Source organism: Cicer arietinum, chromosome 7 (genome assembly GCF_000331145.2).
Source record: "Cicer arietinum cultivar CDC Frontier isolate Library 1 chromosome 7, Cicar.CDCFrontier_v2.0, whole genome shotgun sequence".
NCBI classification, from domain to species: domain Eukaryota; kingdom Viridiplantae; phylum Streptophyta; class Magnoliopsida; order Fabales; family Fabaceae; genus Cicer; species Cicer arietinum.
Genome location: NC_021166.2, coordinates 60,151,006 through 60,169,954, shown reverse-complemented (window position 1 = coordinate 60,169,954; position 18,949 = coordinate 60,151,006). Strand labels below are relative to the sequence as shown.

General features: G+C 29.5%; 4 protein-coding genes and 1 long non-coding RNA gene across 7 annotated transcripts; 1 reads left to right on the top strand and 4 right to left on the bottom strand.

The window, feature by feature from the left end:
- Window positions 1-1,509: 1,509 nt before the first annotated feature.
- On the bottom strand, window positions 1,510-5,709 carry LOC101506911 (uncharacterized). Of its 2 annotated transcripts, none has more exons than XM_004510157.4 (5): window positions 5,579-5,709; window positions 4,602-4,810; window positions 3,081-3,183; window positions 2,239-2,428; window positions 1,510-1,859 (listed from the first exon to the last, which is right to left on the bottom strand). In XM_004510157.4, the coding sequence occupies exons 2-5, from the start codon at window positions 4,716-4,718 to the stop codon at window positions 1,823-1,825; spliced, it is 447 nt and encodes a 148-aa protein (XP_004510214.1). In that variant the 5' UTR covers window positions 4,719-4,810; window positions 5,579-5,709; the 3' UTR covers window positions 1,510-1,822. The 2 variants fall into 2 exon arrangements, with proteins under 2 accessions (XP_004510214.1, XP_004510213.1); XM_004510156.4 differs by lacking the exon at window positions 5,579-5,709 and adding an exon at window positions 5,149-5,566.
- Window positions 5,710-8,023: 2,314 nt separating this feature from the next.
- Window positions 8,024-11,155, bottom strand: LOC101507648 (uncharacterized). The gene is made up of 5 exons (XM_004510158.4): window positions 10,721-11,155; window positions 10,317-10,477; window positions 9,951-9,981; window positions 9,400-9,502; window positions 8,024-8,479 (listed from the first exon to the last, which is right to left on the bottom strand). Exons 1-5 carry the CDS (start codon window positions 11,033-11,035, stop codon window positions 8,358-8,360), a joined length of 732 nt encoding a protein of 243 aa, XP_004510215.1. The 5' UTR covers window positions 11,036-11,155; the 3' UTR covers window positions 8,024-8,357.
- A 673-nt stretch (window positions 11,156-11,828) lies between these two features.
- LOC101507973 (uncharacterized) lies at window positions 11,829-14,149 on the bottom strand. Of its 2 annotated transcripts, XM_004510159.4 has the most exons (3): window positions 13,829-14,149; window positions 12,766-12,875; window positions 11,829-12,451 (listed from the first exon to the last, which is right to left on the bottom strand). In XM_004510159.4, the coding sequence occupies exons 1-3, from the start codon at window positions 13,998-14,000 to the stop codon at window positions 12,143-12,145; spliced, it is 591 nt and encodes a 196-aa protein (XP_004510216.1). In that variant the 5' UTR covers window positions 14,001-14,149; the 3' UTR covers window positions 11,829-12,142. The 2 variants fall into 2 exon arrangements, with proteins under 2 accessions (XP_004510216.1, XP_027192174.1); XM_027336373.2 differs by lacking the exon at window positions 13,829-14,149 and having other exon boundaries at window positions 12,766-12,921.
- Window positions 14,150-17,942: 3,793 nt separating this feature from the next.
- On the bottom strand, window positions 17,943-18,552 carry LOC140918920 (uncharacterized). The gene is made up of 2 exons (XR_012161379.1): window positions 18,414-18,552; window positions 17,943-18,326 (listed from the first exon to the last, which is right to left on the bottom strand). It is a non-coding gene; the product is annotated as an uncharacterized lncRNA (long non-coding RNA).
- LOC101508285 (uncharacterized) lies at window positions 18,000-18,756 on the top strand. Its single transcript, XM_004510160.4, has 3 exons — window positions 18,000-18,129; window positions 18,284-18,348; window positions 18,443-18,756. Exons 1-3 carry the CDS (start codon window positions 18,054-18,056, stop codon window positions 18,626-18,628), a joined length of 327 nt encoding a protein of 108 aa, XP_004510217.1. The 5' UTR covers window positions 18,000-18,053; the 3' UTR covers window positions 18,629-18,756.
- Window positions 18,757-18,949: the final 193 nt, after the last annotated feature.

Genomic DNA, 18,949 nt, shown 5'->3' with positions numbered 1-18,949 from the left:
CGAAACCACCATTTAAAAAGTCGTTTCTTCCACCAAATTTAAAGCACTGTGAGATTCCATATTTTTCCAGAAAAATATGAGTTACATCTGCTATAATTATTGTGAGGAACTATGGGCCAACCAACAATGCAAAGTGCAAGTGTGTAAGGATGTGTAGAATTTCAGCCTTTTTGGGTTGTAAGTAGAAGCTAGCTAGCCATGTTTTCAAACTCTAAAATTGTGTATAATAATAACAATGAGAGTATTGGCTTATAGACTTTTAGCTAGACACAAAAGTACAAAACATAAAAAGAGAATAAGTAAGAATTTTGAGAGTGACTGACAGAACCAGCCAAAATGCGGCTTAATTGACCTATGAGTAAGTTAGTCCAAATATTTTTTTATGTTTTTTAATGGAGATTTTTTAATGTTAGTATTACTGCTTATTTCCTTGAATATAAGCACAATTAATTAATATTAATTTTTTTTACAGTAAAAAATTTAGTTAATATTACCAAAAATTTAATTTTATTTTCTAAACTATCTATAATGAGAAATTGTTCTGTAAAAATAAAATATAAATTTGTCAAATATTATAAGAATGATATCATTAATATAATAAACTTAACAGGAAAATATTTGTAAATAATACTTCCTCTGTTCTATAATAATTGACACATTTATAAATGAAAAATATGGTTGACTTACAAACATAAATGAAAAATATTACATATCAACAAAAAAAATCAAAAATTTTCATAAAAGTTCTGTTAAGGACTAAGGTGTTTAAGAAAATTGTTAAAACTGGGGAGTTGGTGTTTGGTGTCACATGGTGTTTTTCTGGCTTCATTTTGCATTGTGAATCAACTTTGTCTTTAAATTGATTAGGTTTGGTTATTATTAAGGGGCGTTAGTTATGAGGTATTGGATCAATAGACTTGTCTTAGGTGTGGTGTAAGCTTTGGTAACAATGTATTAATATTTGGTTGGTACTTCCTTTTCCTTTTGTATAGTATTTCTTGCAAATGATAATGTGCATCTTTAGCAATGGATGAAGTTAGCATTCACTTTTGCTCCTCCATCCAAGACCTTATAATAAAGAGTTTCAATTATAACAATAATATTTAATTTTAATTTTTTAAACCTATTAATAGATCTACTAAAAAAAATTAAACACTTCAATAAATAATTTTTAAAAAAGGAATGTTTTTGAAGGGGTATTATCAAACTTTCATAAATAATAAACTTGTTTTCTTCATCGTTATTTTTAACTATTCCAAACAATACACCAAATCCATTATATTTCTTCCATATTTCTCTTTTTTCACATTCTCCGTTTCCTTTTTTCTTCTCAATTTCACTTCCCAACCAAACACTTTTAGAGATTATAAGCCATGACAGTCAGGCACTTTGATTTTTGCTTAATTTGGAAGGAAATCTTATCTTAAGATTAAACTTTTTTATTCCCAAAATATATGGACACAGCATTAGAAATCTCAAATAATATAACCAGCAATGCATAGATACTAGTTATCTAAAGTTTGTCCTCCCTTCAATAAATATATATCAGATCTTGCCAAGACAATTCGATCAATGTCAATATCAGGTAGTCTAAAGTAACCAAAATGCTATGAAAGAATATACATTTATCCTAAGTAATTCTATACTAAAATTCCACCCACATATGCATGAACTCATGCTCTTGCCTCACATTCTTTCATCAACTTTCTAAATTCATCCAATAAGGTCATTCAAAAATCAAAATCAAGTGTTTCTGCAGCAAAGTTCATAAGCTAGATCCTTCAAGTCATCCTTGAAGAGCAAAATCTTTTACTCACTGCGATCAACTTTTCTGCTTCTTTCCTTTGGAAGTTGGTGAACTGTATAAAAAAAATAAAATTATTAAAAATAAATAAAATTATAAAAAAAAAAGAAGCTATTTTCCAATGCATCATAGGGTAAAATCATGCAAATAAACTGATGAAAGACCCATTAGTTTTTTTCCCTACTTTTTATATGGTTCTAGTGGAAATTTCTTTGTATTCATTGATAATTTTAAATTCAAGTGATTACATTTATAACAACTTCTCAAGGGAAAGATGAACCATATGCTCTGTATCCCATTGGTAATAAAGCTCTAGCTCTCAATCCATGAACAATAATTTGCGCATTCAATCCAATAATCTCTTAGACGGTTAACATTATCATAGTCATATAGTTTTATTCAGTGCATTCTTATATAAACATTAAAGAGCTTACTTTACATGTCCTTGAAGAATTGGTTGTATATCAGCACCAACACTTGTACTTAGCTCTTCAACAGTTGAAGAAACCTCGTTATTACAGTTCAGTAGGTTGCATGCATCTAAAAAATCAGAAGATTTCACTATATCTGGTATAAGAGATGTGTCTTTTATCTCTGCTTTGAGATTTTCCATCAAAACAAATGCTGCATAAAGGTTAGTATAAGGTTAGAGAATCCAGCTATTTAAATAGTTCAACTAAACCATAACCATATATTATCTATCCCTATAGCGCTACCAAAAGCAAGTTGATTGATCTACATGCACCCTATACTGACACGGACATCAGACACGACATTGACATTGACACGTCGACACCAACAATAATTTGAGAAAATGAATTAATAAAATGTAATCAATGTGTCGTGTTGCACACCGGAACACGCTTTTGATCAGAAGTGTCGGTGCTATAGAGATTGCGACATTCATTCTCCAGCAATTCATTTTATCTATGCAATAGTTACTCAGTCGGGGCATTACACAGTCCAACATAGACCAGAGACAACCTTCAATGATTTCAAAAGATCCAAGCAAAAAAGATTATGAAATATAAATTTAAATAATTTTTGTTGTACATGCAGAAGGTCTAATCCAGAGGTTAAAACGTTATAGCTAATCCCAAAGACAAAGGATGTGTCTTTTTTTTCTTGTTTCATTTTGAACTAAAAATTGTTGAACTGTGTCTCACCCTCAGTATCAAGATTCAAAATCATATAACAAAGAACCACAAAGAACATTGTGCATCTGAAATTTTAAAAAGACATGTAGGTAAGTATTAAACAAATGAATACAACATACCAATGCCTCGAAGCATCTTAAGGTCAAATTGATCAGCCAATTTCTTACATCCTATCTTTTCTGCTCGCTTAATTATCAACAGTTTCAAGCTAATCAGCATATCCTGCCATGGTTACAAATTTGAATACCGAAAGTTAAGAACTTGCATGAAAAATCACCAAGGTGAAAGGTGCAGACTAAAATTTAAGAACACACGTAACCAAACTAGCCATGATTGGTCATGTCTATTTCAAACTAGATTTGCGCACATAACCCGATCAAAGCCACATGTAGTATTCTCCAACCAGTTTTTAATGAACTGGTTAAAGGCATATGGATTTCTTTCATATAAAAAAGAAAGTTTTATAAAAGAGAAAACAGGAAAATTAAGAGAAAGATAAGATCTTCTACAAAAATAAACCGAAAGAGAACAAATAAATACTACTAAACATTGCAGCACTATCTAATTTCTAAGAATATTAGTAATGGTAACTCTGTCCTCCAAACATGATACAATAATGAGCACCAAAGATAATCCATCCATAAATGCAATCATACCCCAAATATAATAGCAAATCCATATCCTAAAACATTGTGGGCATTTGTCTTCCATCAAATGTCCAATACCAGTACAATATCATAAAAACACCCTACTGCTAGTAAAAAATTGTTGTTACCAGTTAATGCCACAATTAAAATGAACAAAGAGAAATTGCTCCAACCATGGTAAAGAGGCAAAAACCTAACAACTTATCCCAAAGGAAACTAACTACTACAGAAATATCAATACAATAGTATATAAAGAAGAGGAATAATTCGGGCAAACAATTAGATAGGGGCTATAGCAGGGCTATAATGTAGCGGAATTTAAACAAATTGCAAATGCTATTGTTCTGCAATACGCTATTTAGTACAAAGTGTTGTCAAATAGCGGGTGTAGTGGCACTATAGCATTGTAGCATAGCAGATTTTGAACAAACAACTATTTTCCGCGATCCGCAATAAACAACATTGCTTCTGAATTACTATTATAAAATTTTGTTTTCAACTCTCCTATCATCTTTAATTATCATCATTCTTACATTCAAAAAAAATGCTTAGAGAGTGAATTTCTTCCATACTAATCAATTTATGAGCATAATTCAAAATATGATACATTTTACTAAAGGCCTTAGAGCTCAACCTAGTAACTTATCTTAAAGTAAGACACAAACACAAATACAAAAAATATAGTATAGATATTACTACCTAATACAACCAAACATTGATGGAGCACACAATTCCACATACACTGGTTACTATACTAACACCTCGACATCAATAATAATTTAAAAAAAATAAAAGAGTGTATTAGATACAATATTAGTCACATTAGTTAGTCAAACTAATACTAACTAATTAGTCTAACTAATCATGTGACTAATATTGTATATCACATGAATGGGTATTGTGTTGATATCAAACACCCGACAGAAACACATATTCGATTTGAAGTATGGATAATGGTGATGTTAATGAACATTGAAGAGAAAAAAGACTTACAATCTCAGATTGTGAAAGTGAACAGAGCCATGCTACATCTTGAACCCTAGTCTCGGTAATTTTATCCAACTCAATCAAACTTTCCAATCTTTTCTTATATTCTTTGCCCTTCTTCATAGGATTAAATTAAATTCGATTATTGAGACCTGAATTCTTGTTTCAATTGTATTCAAAAGCGCCTGCGTAACTTCCATCGCCCTGCTATATACCTAATGGCACAAAACAGTCAGCTCCTAATTTTCACTCAAAAGTAAAATAAATAATGATAAAATAAAAATAAAAAAGCAAGGCAAGATAATCAGTCCATTAAAGAATCAATTATGTACTAAATAAATAAACTATCCCGATCCCAGATCCAGAGATTAACAAATTGGCCAACAACTGAGAGAAACAAAGTAATATACAAAGATGGCCACCGTATAGCAGCGATCTATTATAAATCAAGCAGAAAAATAAAATAAAAACATACAATCATAGAACTATTGTGCGAAACTAACAACAAAAAAACTATATTCAAATTGAATTTCACAAAGTATAACAAACATACACGAAATGTTCTTTAAAGATATAAATCAGCAAATGATGATGAATCCATCAAAGCCAATTCCACAGCCTGTGGGGAAGTCTATTAGTAATTCATGCATTTCAAACAGTGGTTATGGTATTTCAGGAAAAGAATTACACTAGGGTTAGAGGCTCCATTACAATTATTAGGACCAAAGGTTGAATTGAAGTGAAACTGATTTTAGTGTGTTATTGTAATTTCAAAAATTCAAACAAAGCGATGAGAGATCGAATCAAAGTAAATACGAAAATAAATTGAAATCGATCGTAATCTAAACGAAGAATAAAACTAATGAATCGAAGCAACCTAGTATTTAAACCTAAATCGCAAAAATAAAATGAAGAAGAAAAAAAGTGAAATCGGAGCGAAAAAAACAAGAACGGAAAAGGTGAGATCGGATTAAGGAAGTGACCTGGAGTGAGTGAGCGAGAGAGAGAGAGAGAAGAAGAGAAGAAAATATAATTCATTAAAGCCCAAATTAACTTTTTGCTCCAATGAATAAAAGAAAAACCTTCAAATTCAAATAAAAAAGATTGAGAAAATAAATTTTGATTTAATTTTAGAAAATTATTAATTCATCCTCAATGATTACTTACATGTATAAAAAATACAACCGAATTAAAGTATATGATATTGTATTTTCACCCTAAAAATATTATCGAATTATGGAATTTAATAAATCACAGTTTTTTTCTTGGTGGACCTAATTTTAATAAGATTGGAGTATAATAGTCCAAATCTAATTTTTTTCATTACTTCAAAAATAAATAAAACTATAAAAGCTGACAAAATTGAATGTCCACAAAATTCAATTATTATTTTTATAAAATACCTCTAATTATTTATCCTCTTTTTTATAAAAATTAAATGGGTAATATATACTTAAATGAGAAAGATAAATTATTATTATTTTCTCATGAATGGTAAATTTTAAAATGCAATATTAATCAATAATTCATAATAAATTTAATATTTTTATTAAAATTTAAAATTCTTACAATTAAGTTAACAAGATCCTATATTATTTTAAGTATTTCTATATTTAGAGTGTAATCCGGTCGTACTACCTAACTTAGCACGACTCATTTAATAAAAAAATATATATTTATTTTTCTTTTTTATACATTATTTCTATTGAAGATACTCTTATTTGAGGTAAGTTATACATTAAATGTGAGTATCTATAAAATTCAAATACTATAAAATTAGAGATGTATTTGTATTAGATGCATATTCAATAGCGACACTTCATTGATACTTATGGTTACATATCCTAGAACTATCGGAATTTTTATTTTCATTCTAAAAAATTAATTTATCTCATACTTCTAGAAAACTTCACAAATACTTGCGAATACCTATCCTAAGAAAACTAAGGAAATACAAAAGGTGCGACCATTTTTTTGGAACATTAGCAAAGATCTACATGATTCACTTTAATATGTTTATGCTTTTAAATTGAAAAAATTATCTCTTGTTGAACGAGACTTAGAAATTATGTTTTTTTTTTATGAATGATGGTAATGAGTGAAGAGACAATTAAAAGTATTTTTAAATTGTTACTTATTGAATAAAGCTAATATTTATTTAAATTCTTTTAATGATACTTTTGTTGATACATTATAATTATATATTTATGATGAATGATCAAAACATCTTTTCTTATAAGTATTCTACATGTATATAATTTTTTTTTAATAAAATTTTTGTTAGCATATCTAAGTCGTATCGTATCCTAAATTTCAAAAGCTTCATGTATCCGTATCAAACTGATACTACGTATCTGAACTTCATAGGTGAATACCTATCCCAACGGAAATTCGAACCCAAATTCACAACATTAAGAGAGTCTAACTTATTCCAATATACTCAATCCATCGATAAAAGGGACATACCTATACTTGCAAAAAATTATGTTTGGCTTTCCTATTTATATATAATAGTACATAATATTTTTAATAAAATTATAGATTATTAAAAAAAAATTATATATTTATGTCTCTAATTACTCCCCAAGTGCTTTAAAATATGTTGTGTTTAGACCTTCATAGGATTGAACTATTTAGTAGTAGGCATTTTGATGTGCTTCGACATTAATGTCAAGTAAGCTTTTAAATGGGATTCTAGACTTCATGGAAGTTTTAAAAATATTAGATCAAACATTAAAAAATAGTCTATGAGCAGATAATATTTCACACCAAGGCTTTGCATAACACCCATAGCATATTTTGAGAATACTTGAGAGTAAAAAAAAAAAAAAACTTTCAATCTTTAGATTCCTGCTCCACTATAGGCTCCAAAAGATAAAATTATCTAAATTCACCAACTTGTCAATCAGAAAAAATATCCTTAAACTTTGTCACCATTGATATGTTTAACGTCATTCAACGCTAATGGACAATAAAAAACATATATCAATCACTATCATATGCAGCATCGCATCAAGGGCGTGTAAGAGTGCAGTCCACCCGTGATTTCAAATTTCAACTCTATAGACATTCCCTATTCCTACCAAATGCCAAAAGAAGGACTTCACTTTTGAAGGGACCTTGAGCTTTCAGAGAAATTTCAAATTACGATCTCTCTTCAAAGTAAATCCCTATTATTACTATATATCCTTTTTTAGTAAAGAATTATTATAGCATCCTTGATAACTATATATATTTGAGCAGCTACATTTCGGTTTTAATGACACGATTAGCCTATTCTACATGTAGAACATGCTTTCAGACACAATCAACCAACCAAATTTAATACTCAGTAAAATTATTATAATTGAAAAGGACAACAAAGGTTTTAATGAACGCTATCATGGTTTTCCAAGTAAAGGACAGAAAAACCAAATAACAACCTCAAGTGACTTTGAAAATGAAAAACCATGTTTTCATGAGCATGTGCTTACAAAAAGAATATCTACACACTAGATATTAAATGAGTTTAATAGTTACAATATCCTCATCAAGATAAAGTTACTTCAAATTTTCTTACAAGTCACAATGATCTACCTTTGGGGAAGAGAGGGTAGAGCAAAGGTCAGTGCATTAATACATTACCATATTCCTGCCTTTCACCTTCCTAATTGAAGGAGCTTTAAACCAAAAACATTTATATAATCTCTCTGTCAACATTTTTCTGAAACTGCTGTCATATTGAAAACTATCCTACCTCTTTTGCATAATGGCAGGCACAGCTTATTTCTTCTCCTCTTGATATCCTTCGGTTTGGCTAAAATATCGATCTGTATTTAGTGGTTGGTTCCAGCCTTCTGAATCGCGAGAGTCAGCCACAGATCCTCCATGCATGGGAGCAAATGCTGCAATGGAATAAACAAGGATTGATGAAAACTGAACCCTTTTTATGTAGGAAAAGAACAAAATATCGTTAGAAGTTAACCCAACAAAACAAAATTGTATACGAAAAACAAGAGATGGTTCATGGTTAGCTTAAAGAAGGTCTTGAATTACATAGTCACTTCTCGTAAAATAAAATAAGTGACGTGAAAGAAACTCTTCCTTGATTACCAATTGTTTCTATTACAATTTTGAAGAATTAGGTTTCTAGGATCTGCACCATTAAAAGGCTCGATATGTTGTAAGTTGAAATATTGATAACATGACAAAAAACTGCAATAGATATTATAGTAGACGTGCTCCTTCAGTACATAACGCGAAGTAAATGACCATTTGCTTTCACAAAAAGGAAATCATGGCAAACTATTTTTGTCCTTCAAAAGTGCTATTGAAAATTTGAAATTAGAATAGTATGAAAGACAGGTTTCAACACATTCACAGTGACGATTCTCAAAATGGCAAGCTTCTCTTAACAGATTACAGCTAGACTAAACACAAATCAAACATTAACCAAAGGTCTCAAAGTATCTACTGTGTGATTAAAAGAAACCAAGCTGTTTGAGATATTTCTTATAGATTCATCTTAGGTTAACTTAATTTTTAGTTCATTTAGCAGAATTTATGCATTGTGCCCACTATAGTATGCTCAGCTCACTACCTAGTTAGCCACTCTGAATGTTCAACATAAAAAACCCAGGAAAAAAGTATATCAGCTCAGCACCATGATGAGGCCAACAGTATCACTGCTATAGTAACAAAGTGACCTCTGGCCATTTACAAAAATTTGATAAAAATGTCAATTTAAAAAGGTTGTATGCATGGGATAACTAAAATTTGTGATGCTGCATGAAAATGAGGGTAAAAAGCTAGAATCTTAACTAACCTTTCTCCCTCATTCTTCTCTCTCTATCGTACTCAAATTTATCGCGAATAAGGTTAACTTTCTCCCAAGTATCAGATTGTCTGTTTCTACCAAAATTCTCGTCCTGCATTAAATTATAATCATCAGAGAGATAATACTACACAGGAAAATATAGCACAGAAAATTTGGATCTTAAAGACTACAACTATCTTATACAATTAGATCCAAAGTGGGCCAGATATCAACTTGTAATAACAAATTATCAATAACAATAACAAAATCAATAAATGAGAAAAATAATGAACAGGTGTTCTTAGTATTGCTTAAGAGGGGCTTGCTCTTAGTTCATAAGAAAGTTGGACTGAGAAACTAAATGAAATATACTGAAAATCATTTCTTTCCCACCCATCACCTCTCAAAGAAGATTAGGCTTCTTAAATTTAAAAACCAACAGTAAGCACAATTACCCTCAAAACTTTGATATGGCCAAAGGAAAAACTTTGATGCAAGACAAAGTGGCAAACTGCTGTACTAGTCATTATTTAGTATATATTCAAAATGTTCAATTGTACCTTGGTAAATTCCATCTGGGGCCTTCTATTCCTGAAATGCCATAACATATAATACCAGATTAGATCCCATCTCCTTAATGACTAAAGAAATTTAAACCATTAATCTGATTGACCAAGAAAAATAATCTAATGCTGTTAAATTAAAATTTATAAATGCACAAAATTTCAAACAGAAAATCCAGCACCAAAGGAGTATATAGATAACAAAAAACAGACTCCTCAAAACATATTAAGTATAACAGCGACTCGTCCATTTCTTCTTCACAAAAATCTCAACTGCATCAGCACGTGACATTAAAAACCATTAAGGAAAAATCAGTTACGAAACGAACCAAGCAGGAAAGGAGAAAGACAATGGAGGCAAACCTGTAAGGAGAGAAATCACCATCATCATCTTCAGCAGACTCGTAGTTTGCATGATCCCGAGCAAGCTTATTAGAGTACCCCTCATCCCAATAAAGTCTCTCCCAGTTTTCTCGAAGTTCATTATATAGTTCCATATATCTTTTGCACCAAGGATCGTGCTCCTTTTAATACGTAATTTAACACAAAAAATGAAGATTCAAATTTCACACAGATATATGTAAAAAATAAAATCACAAATTGGCAACGTCTTACAAGCAAGTCAATATGGCATAAGTATGAACAGAGCCATTATAATTTCCTAAAAGACATTTTTCAGTAACTAATTATGTGAATTTAATAAAAAAATAAAAAAATGAAGCAAAGAAAAAATGAAAAAAAGCAAAGGAAAAAGAAGAGGGACTAACAGATTCCTTAAGAACGAGGCGAGTCTTGCGCATGAACTGTTCCCTCAACTGCTTGCGTCGCTTGTTAGGAATATTCTCTCGGGGAATCACGAACCTCTCACGTGGAGGCACGTGATCGCCAATTTCATGCATTTCGCCGTCGACGATCCACCATTCCGACCTCTCTTCGGCTTTCTTGAGAGGAAGAGGCGGAGACTTGGGACGGCGTCTGGAGTGAGAGGAATCGGTTCGTGGGGAGCGGAGTTGGTGGGACCCGCGAAAAAGGAAGGGTGTGAGTGTGTGGTGGGAGTGAAGGCGTTTGGCGAGAGAGAACATGGAAACGAAATAGTGTTTGTTTGTTTTGTGCTTCAATTCAACTTCAACGCTTTGCTTCTTCTTTCCAGGGTTTAACACACTGCCTCAAAATCTCAATGTCAATTTACTCTCTTTATTTGTTTTTCTATTTATTTATTTAAACTGAGTATTCATTTTTTTTTTTTTTTTATTTTGACAAAAAGTGAACACTCATTCCAATCCTGTTCAAAAAATATGGTCAATAGACTTAAATATCCAAACAATATAGTGGTAATTTTATTCTTTAATACTCAATTCGATTACATCCTATTTCATTTGATTGCGCATAATTTTTTCTCTTTCTAAATTAATTGACTATGTAAATAGGCATCAAAGATGAAAGTTTATTCAGCAACTCTCATACTCAACAAATACATTGGTCTACGTCGGAAAAAAAGAAAAAAAAGACAAATACGTTATGGGATAAACCAATGAGACTCAACACCAATTTCTCTTGATCTTAATTATGTTCTATTTTGTGTGCATCAGCTAAATATTTAGCATATTACTTTGGTTTCCTTACCCTTTATTTTATCTTGTGATATATTGAAAAGCAAATAACCTTGTTTAGAATTTGCTCTCTGTATTTCTGTTGTATTTTGCAAACTTTAAGTAGCAACAAGAATGTGTTTAGCTAAAAAGCAGATTCTCTTTCAAACCAATAATGATGATTGCATGATTTTTATCTCAGCAAAAGTTTCCATTACGAGTAAATTGTCAAGTCAATTGAAATTACCGGTGAAATTTTTATTATAAACTCACATGTGAGATCAAGTAAGAAAACTTCCATGCAACTATCATCATACCTTTCTTATCTCTTTGGAGGTTGTTTATATTGAATAGTACAGTACGACTAGTAATTAACAACAAAAAGTTACAACATTGACCTCGATATTGAACCGTTCCTATATAGCGCAAAAGCCTTATACACAGTTACACTGTCTATGGCGATTACAACAATTAATGATATCAATTTAGGTACAAAATTTGATACAACCCCGACACCAATGAGGACAGTAACTCAGCAAAAGACAGTATCATGCTGATAAAGTTCAAGGGATGTTGATGTTCCCTTCCCTACTCCAGTAGTCAGGAATTGTTGCCAGCTGCATTTTTAGTTGAGCCTTGAATAGTCTCCAAAAGATGTTCAATTCTGTATTTCATAACAGGCTGTCCTTTTCGTGTCTTCTTAAGCATTTTTTCGCGTATACCTTTTCTGCGAGCTTCGGCTTTTTCTCTCTGTTCCTTCTTCTCCTTGAAAATTGCTTCTCTCTCCATTCGTTCTTTCTCTTTTTCTTCATGTGTCTTCTTGTATAATTCTTCCAAACTAAAAGCACTGTCCTTCTTCCTCTTCCTCCTCTCATTATTGTCCTTGTCCCCTTCAGTTTCATTCAAACTCTGCAACAGCAAGTAGAAAGGAAAATGAACAGCATGCTACAAGAGAAAAATATTCCAAAAGAATCATTTGTTGACTAGAGGAACATTATATGTTCTCAGGCTGCAACTTCAGCTCTTTCTTCTAGAACATGGAAATCAAATTTTATCTTTTATGACGGGATAAATGCAGAATTGTACAAACAGCACTAAAACAAAATCAGAATCATTAGCACATTTGATATACGAGGTAGGTCTTGACTCTTGACCGATATAGATAAGTACAGGTGATAATATTAACAACAATCTCACAGCAAGCAACAAATATGATATCAAACCTCAATATGTCTCTGGGCCACAGAGGGTTCATTCTGCTGGTTTTGCTGCTTTAGCAACTTCTTAAACTTCTGCACATGCTTAGCATTCTTGTTGAACTCTTTTTGCTTCTCTGACAAAAAAGAAGAAAAAGAAACATTCATGACAAGCACGTGACAAAAGGAACTTAAGTAAGATATGGCCAACCCCCATAGTCATCCCAAATCATAAGTTTATATTGAAAGTGATAGAATCTAAAACCTTGGTATTACCATGCCAGTCATGACAGGAAAACAATGCCTTAAAGAGCACATAAAAGGGGAAATTGTAGCATGCTGAGAACAAAAGGCTTTACAGTTTTATTAGCATCAAAATATTCAGTTGTGTTAATACAACAAAACAACTTGAACTATCCCTAGAGGCTATGTCCCACGGGTAAAACTTTACCAGAGTATTATCCTTTTATGCCTCACTTGATTTTTAGTCATTGATAGGAATTTTCTATCAGGATGACACTTATTACTTGAATAGACCACTACACTTGGTCCTATTATGGTAAAGTGGAGCTTGAAACATGAAAAAAATACTTGTTGGCAATTCTAATAACGCCGAAGGATTTAGCTTCATGTTAAAAAACACAGTTGGAGTTTCTTATGAGCGGTAATTTTATTATGTAATACTCAATTCAACTCCATCCTATTTCATTTCATTGCAACCTCCACATAACAAAGAAAAACTCATCGCCCTTAATCTTGATAAAACTAACTCCAAAGTTAGCTCAGCTAGCATAATTTTCCTCTTTCTAAATGGACTATGTAAATAGGCATCAAAGATGAAAGTTTATTCAGCAACTCTCACACTCAACAAAAATAATCAAAATAAAATAGTATATCAACCCAATAATTAAAGTGCAGCCATAACCACTCAACACTACTAGCATTTTTCTACTATTATTTTCTTCTCTACATATCAAACTTGATAAGTTATTACTCAAATGAATAACTAAACTAGTATACATAATATATATCAAAGGGGCTAAAAAATAGGGCAAAAAATTGAATAAATAAAAAATGGAAAATTGCATACTTATAAGAGCAGGATTGTATCGACTGTTGTTAGATTTGGCATTAGCGAAAACATCAAGCGAAAGGCCACTTCCACCTAACCTCGAAATGTTCCTCTTCTTATTCTTCATCATTATCATTCGTTTCTTCTTCTCTTCGTGATTATTATTGCATTCACGATCGTTTTTCTTCATTGTTGGAAGATTAATTAACAAACTTACGAGCAATTGAAACAATGAACAGCTGAAAACCCTAACTTAAAGAGTACCAATGTATGTGCGCCGAAGCAGAAGATACTATACGGTGGACTAGACTTTCGTTAAGCCCAAATTTCTTTAACAGACATTTAAAATTTCAGTATGAATTTATAAATATTTCGCAAATACATTATTTTATGTAAAAAGAAAGACAAATATAAAATATCACCATTTTAATTCTTAAAAGTATATGATGATGTTATTTTGGTCTTTAACTTAATCAAAAATTCTAATTTGTCATTCAACTATTATATTATCTGTCTTTTTTCTTACCATTTAAATTAGATTCCACAATTGAGACATGAATTTTTATTTTAATTATATTTAAAATAAACAATTATTAATAAACAATTTCAATATTTTGGATTCGGGGTTGCAACTCTATTTTGAACATAAATACAATTGAAACTGATTAAACAGTCATGATACAAAAAAGGGGTTTTTTTTATTTTTTCTTCGACCCATGTCATATTTCAAGCTTTAGTTAAAATTATAAAAAGAGTTGCAAGCATTATATCAACCTTTAAATTTATCTGACGGACCAAATAAATTGAAAGCTGGATACTTGTTTCTGTAGGAAAATGAGAGGATCTGATTCTCTTTCGTTCTCTTTTGAAGAAGAAATTGTCTCTAAAGTCCAAAACTAAAAACTAGTTCTAACAAAAAAAGATTAGATTCTTTCAAAAATATTCATTAAAGTCCAACTTAATTTTTTTCTACAATAAATAAAAGCAAAACGACTGTGTGGTTCAATTTCAAATAAAAAAATTGAAAAAATAAAATTTAATTTTATTTATAGATAATTGTTAATTTGTCTCCCAATATTTACACACGTGTGTAAAAGAATACTATCATACTAAAATATATAATAATATATTTTTACTCTAAAAACAGTACAGAAATTATAGAATCCAATAAATGTTTTTTTGTTGGACGAGTCTCTTCCTAATGTTTTATAAGATTTGACTAGTTCACATTCAATTATCGAGAGCCGCTGCGGACCACAACATCATTTGTATTTTTTAATAAATAATAATAATAAATTAGATAAAAAATAATAAAATTAATATAATAAGTTTTATATAGAGATTAAAAAAACTTGTAAAGTAGATATATTTTATTTGATTGAATTGTGTTATTTTTTAAAAATTTGTGTGAATTGTATCACTTATGAAAATTGTGTAATTTATAAAAATTGTAAAATTTGTGATAATTGAAATTCTAATTTTTTTAACTTAAATCGTGTAATACTTTAAAAAAAATTATATATTTTTTATAAATTTTGATTATAATATTTTAGTTAATATTTGTAATTCTTCCTATATTTTTTTACAAAAATCCACCATTCAATATGATTGAGGCTTAATATATGTATTTTTTGAATTGTCTGATCTAACATAGATAATGTCCCAAAGGTGTAAATGCAGCTTTCTGCAACCACCAGAAATTTTAAATCAGTAAAAATTACAAGATGACTTATAAAAATCTAAATTGGGGGCCATTCACTCTTTCTTTGTGATGCAATTATGAATAATATGCTTGCTGTTACTAGATTGAATTAACTCACTATTCTTTTAATTTGATTATATCTTAATATATTGCCTTCATCAATGCATATTTTATGTTGATTTTTTAAAGCTAGTATTTTTATCTCAATACTCATATCAATTATCGATACCGATGGTGTGCAACTCATTTTTGTTTTACACGTGCAATCCACGTGTCTCATTTTAATCAAAGACAAATTTATTCATAAATTATTGGAAGAATACAAATGACCTCCACTTATTTAAAAATATATATATTTTAACAAAATATCCATTATTATAGTTTTGATATTATTTATAAATATTTTATTTTATATTTTTAATTTTTAGTTGAACTTATAAATAATAATATTGTTAATTTAAATATTTAACTATAAATTTGAATTCAATATTTTACGATTGTTTGTGAAATTATAATAATATAAATAATACTAACATTACTATCGCTTCGATTAATTAAAATTCACACGACACTCACCAAATTCATATGTTACCAACACAATTTAAACTCGTAAAAATTAGCTGATAGTTATTAAGTTAATTACAATGTTTGATAAAATTAATAATTAAATTAACTTAAAAAATGATATAAAAAATATTTTCAATTAAAAATAAATTTTTAGATTAACAAATATTTAATTTTTTTAAAATTTGTAATTGAATTTTTTATTAATTTAAAATTCATTAATAAGACATATTTTTATCTATTTAGTTAGTTTGCTTATATTAAATTATTTCCTTTAAAATATTAATAATTTAAAATTTTTAATTTATTTATAAATAACTTAAAATTATAATAAAATAAATTAAAATAACTTAAATTTATTTATTTAAATTTTTTGCTAGTTTATTTATTTTAAATTATAATAAATAAATTGTAAAGGATAAAAAAAAGTCTTTTAGTTACAATTATAATGTTGAAATGAAAAAAAAAATAAATATAATAAATTCATAAATTTTTTAAAATAATTTATTAAAAAATTCTATAAACTAAACTTTAAACTTATAAATAACTGTTACTAAATAGTATTTATAATTTATAAGATATAAACTATCTAAAATGTTTTACCAAACAGAACATAATACAGAATCTTTGTGAATTTTAAAAATAATAAATTATTAAGTTTGTTAAAACGTATTTACCATCTGCTCTTTAAAAAAATATATAATCAATTTTGCTGCCTCATCGTAGAGATTAGAGAATAAAGATTAGTCTCTTTTACTAATTCTAACCACAATTGATATACTCCTTGTAGGAACCTATGTGTGTGTTTTAGTACAGAGTACGACATTATTCCATCGCTACTATTACAAAGTACAAGGTTCATGTCACGTCAATATAAAAATTAGCTTTTTACAGCAAGGCAAAAGTTAGGCTTACAATAAATTTCAATAATTAAAAAAAAAAAGGGTTGATTTCAAAACAAGGGATTGATTGTGGAATAATATTTAAAAATTATTGAAAATTTTAATATTTTTTTTTTTTATTATAGAATCGATAATATATAAATTATTATTTCAATCATAATAATAAAAATGACTATTAACGTGTATATGTTTAAAATATCATATTTATAATCTTTAAAATTTTAAATATTTTTTAAAATTAGTTTATCGTAAACAATAATCTGTGTTAAAGTTTTTTTTCTCAAACCCCGATCTTACTATGTTTAGTAAAATGAAGTAAAGCAGCATAGGTAAATACTTTTGCATCAAATAAGTACCGGTGGAGAATATTCAGAACCACCATTTCCTAAGCATGTATTTTACCTAGTTAATTGTAGTGTATGTGTTTATTGAAAATTGAACTTGTAATATTTTAATTTCTTTATAAGACAACATTCAACCATGCACCATTGACCAAATTGAATAATAAATAATACTCTTTTAACCACATATGATTTCTACATCCATCCAATATTCCAAGATGATTAATTAGAATCTCAATGCATATCCAAATGTTGAATGCTCTTTTTAGTGGTTGAGATGTATTTTATCTATCTATGGCCTTTCCAAATGATTCTCTGATACTGTGATCTCTCACTTTCATCTCATTCAAATAATTAGTTTTTCCGATTTTAAATATAAATAAAAATATATATATTTTGAACCAAATTCATATATCTTTTTCCTTATAACTTTAAATTTGTTTTATAAATTTGATTATTTTTAAATAAAAAATATTGATTTTTAAATGAGTGTGACTGCATCAGAAGGTTGAAAACTGCACACAAACCAGATTCATGGGTGATGTGTCTTTTAGGGTCTTTAGTGTCACATCAGGTTTCACCAATTTATCTCTTTGTTCACATTAATTGACCACAACATAAACCAGTTTCTTTGTCTCTCCTTTTTTTTTCTTTCCTTTCTACAAACTCTCTTTAGATATATTCTGTGTCTATATACTCAAACCCTTCAAATATTTGCATCACAAAAGGGGAGAATGAGAAACATTAAACTAGCCAAACAAGTTTTGTTAGTTGTGGCCTTAACCCTTGCTGCTGCTGAATTAATACAAGGTTATACTTACAAAAACTTCAATTCTTATTTTTCTCAAGGGTTTTCACTTACTTATATTGTTACCAACTCCTCACTATACTTTATTCTCCATATTCAAGGCTCAGTTTCTTTCTCTCAATGTTTTACTGAAAACTTGTCATTGTATTGTTTCAGGTATTAGAATAGAAGAATTGGTGTCTCAGAAGTCCTCTCAATCCTACACAGAACAAAGTTTAAAGGTAAACCAAACACAAGTGTTATTATAATTAATTGCTTAGAGTATCTTTTTTCCCTCAGTACTTACATTTATGTATTGAATATGTGGAATCATAGGGTAGCAATGCTGCATGGACAATGAGGAATTCTAGAAGATTGATGATTGGATCTACAACACCAACATGCACTTACAATGAATGTACAGGATGTAAGTACAAGTGCAGAGCAGAACAGGTTCCTGTAGAGGGAAATGATCCAGTCAATAGTCCATACCACTATAGATGTGTTTGTCACAGAGGATAGAAATAGAGAGATAGATAGATAGGTTATAATACAATGTACTAGTAATGTTTTAATCTTTGGTTCTAGAATATGCTAGTTGCTATATTGTCATTCAATTACTGATGAGAAATATTAATAATTTTTCACTATGTTCAGATAGTGTGTGACATTCATATTCAAGCAAATTTGTACCATATTTGATATGATTCAAATCTGTGGTTTTTTTGGTCTTAACCCTCTAAGTTGTCAGAGAAAGGTGCTCTAATAATCCAAAGCTCAATCGAGAGGGAAGCAAAATCTAATCTCTAGCCAAATTTCGAACTCAAATAAGTAAATAAGTGA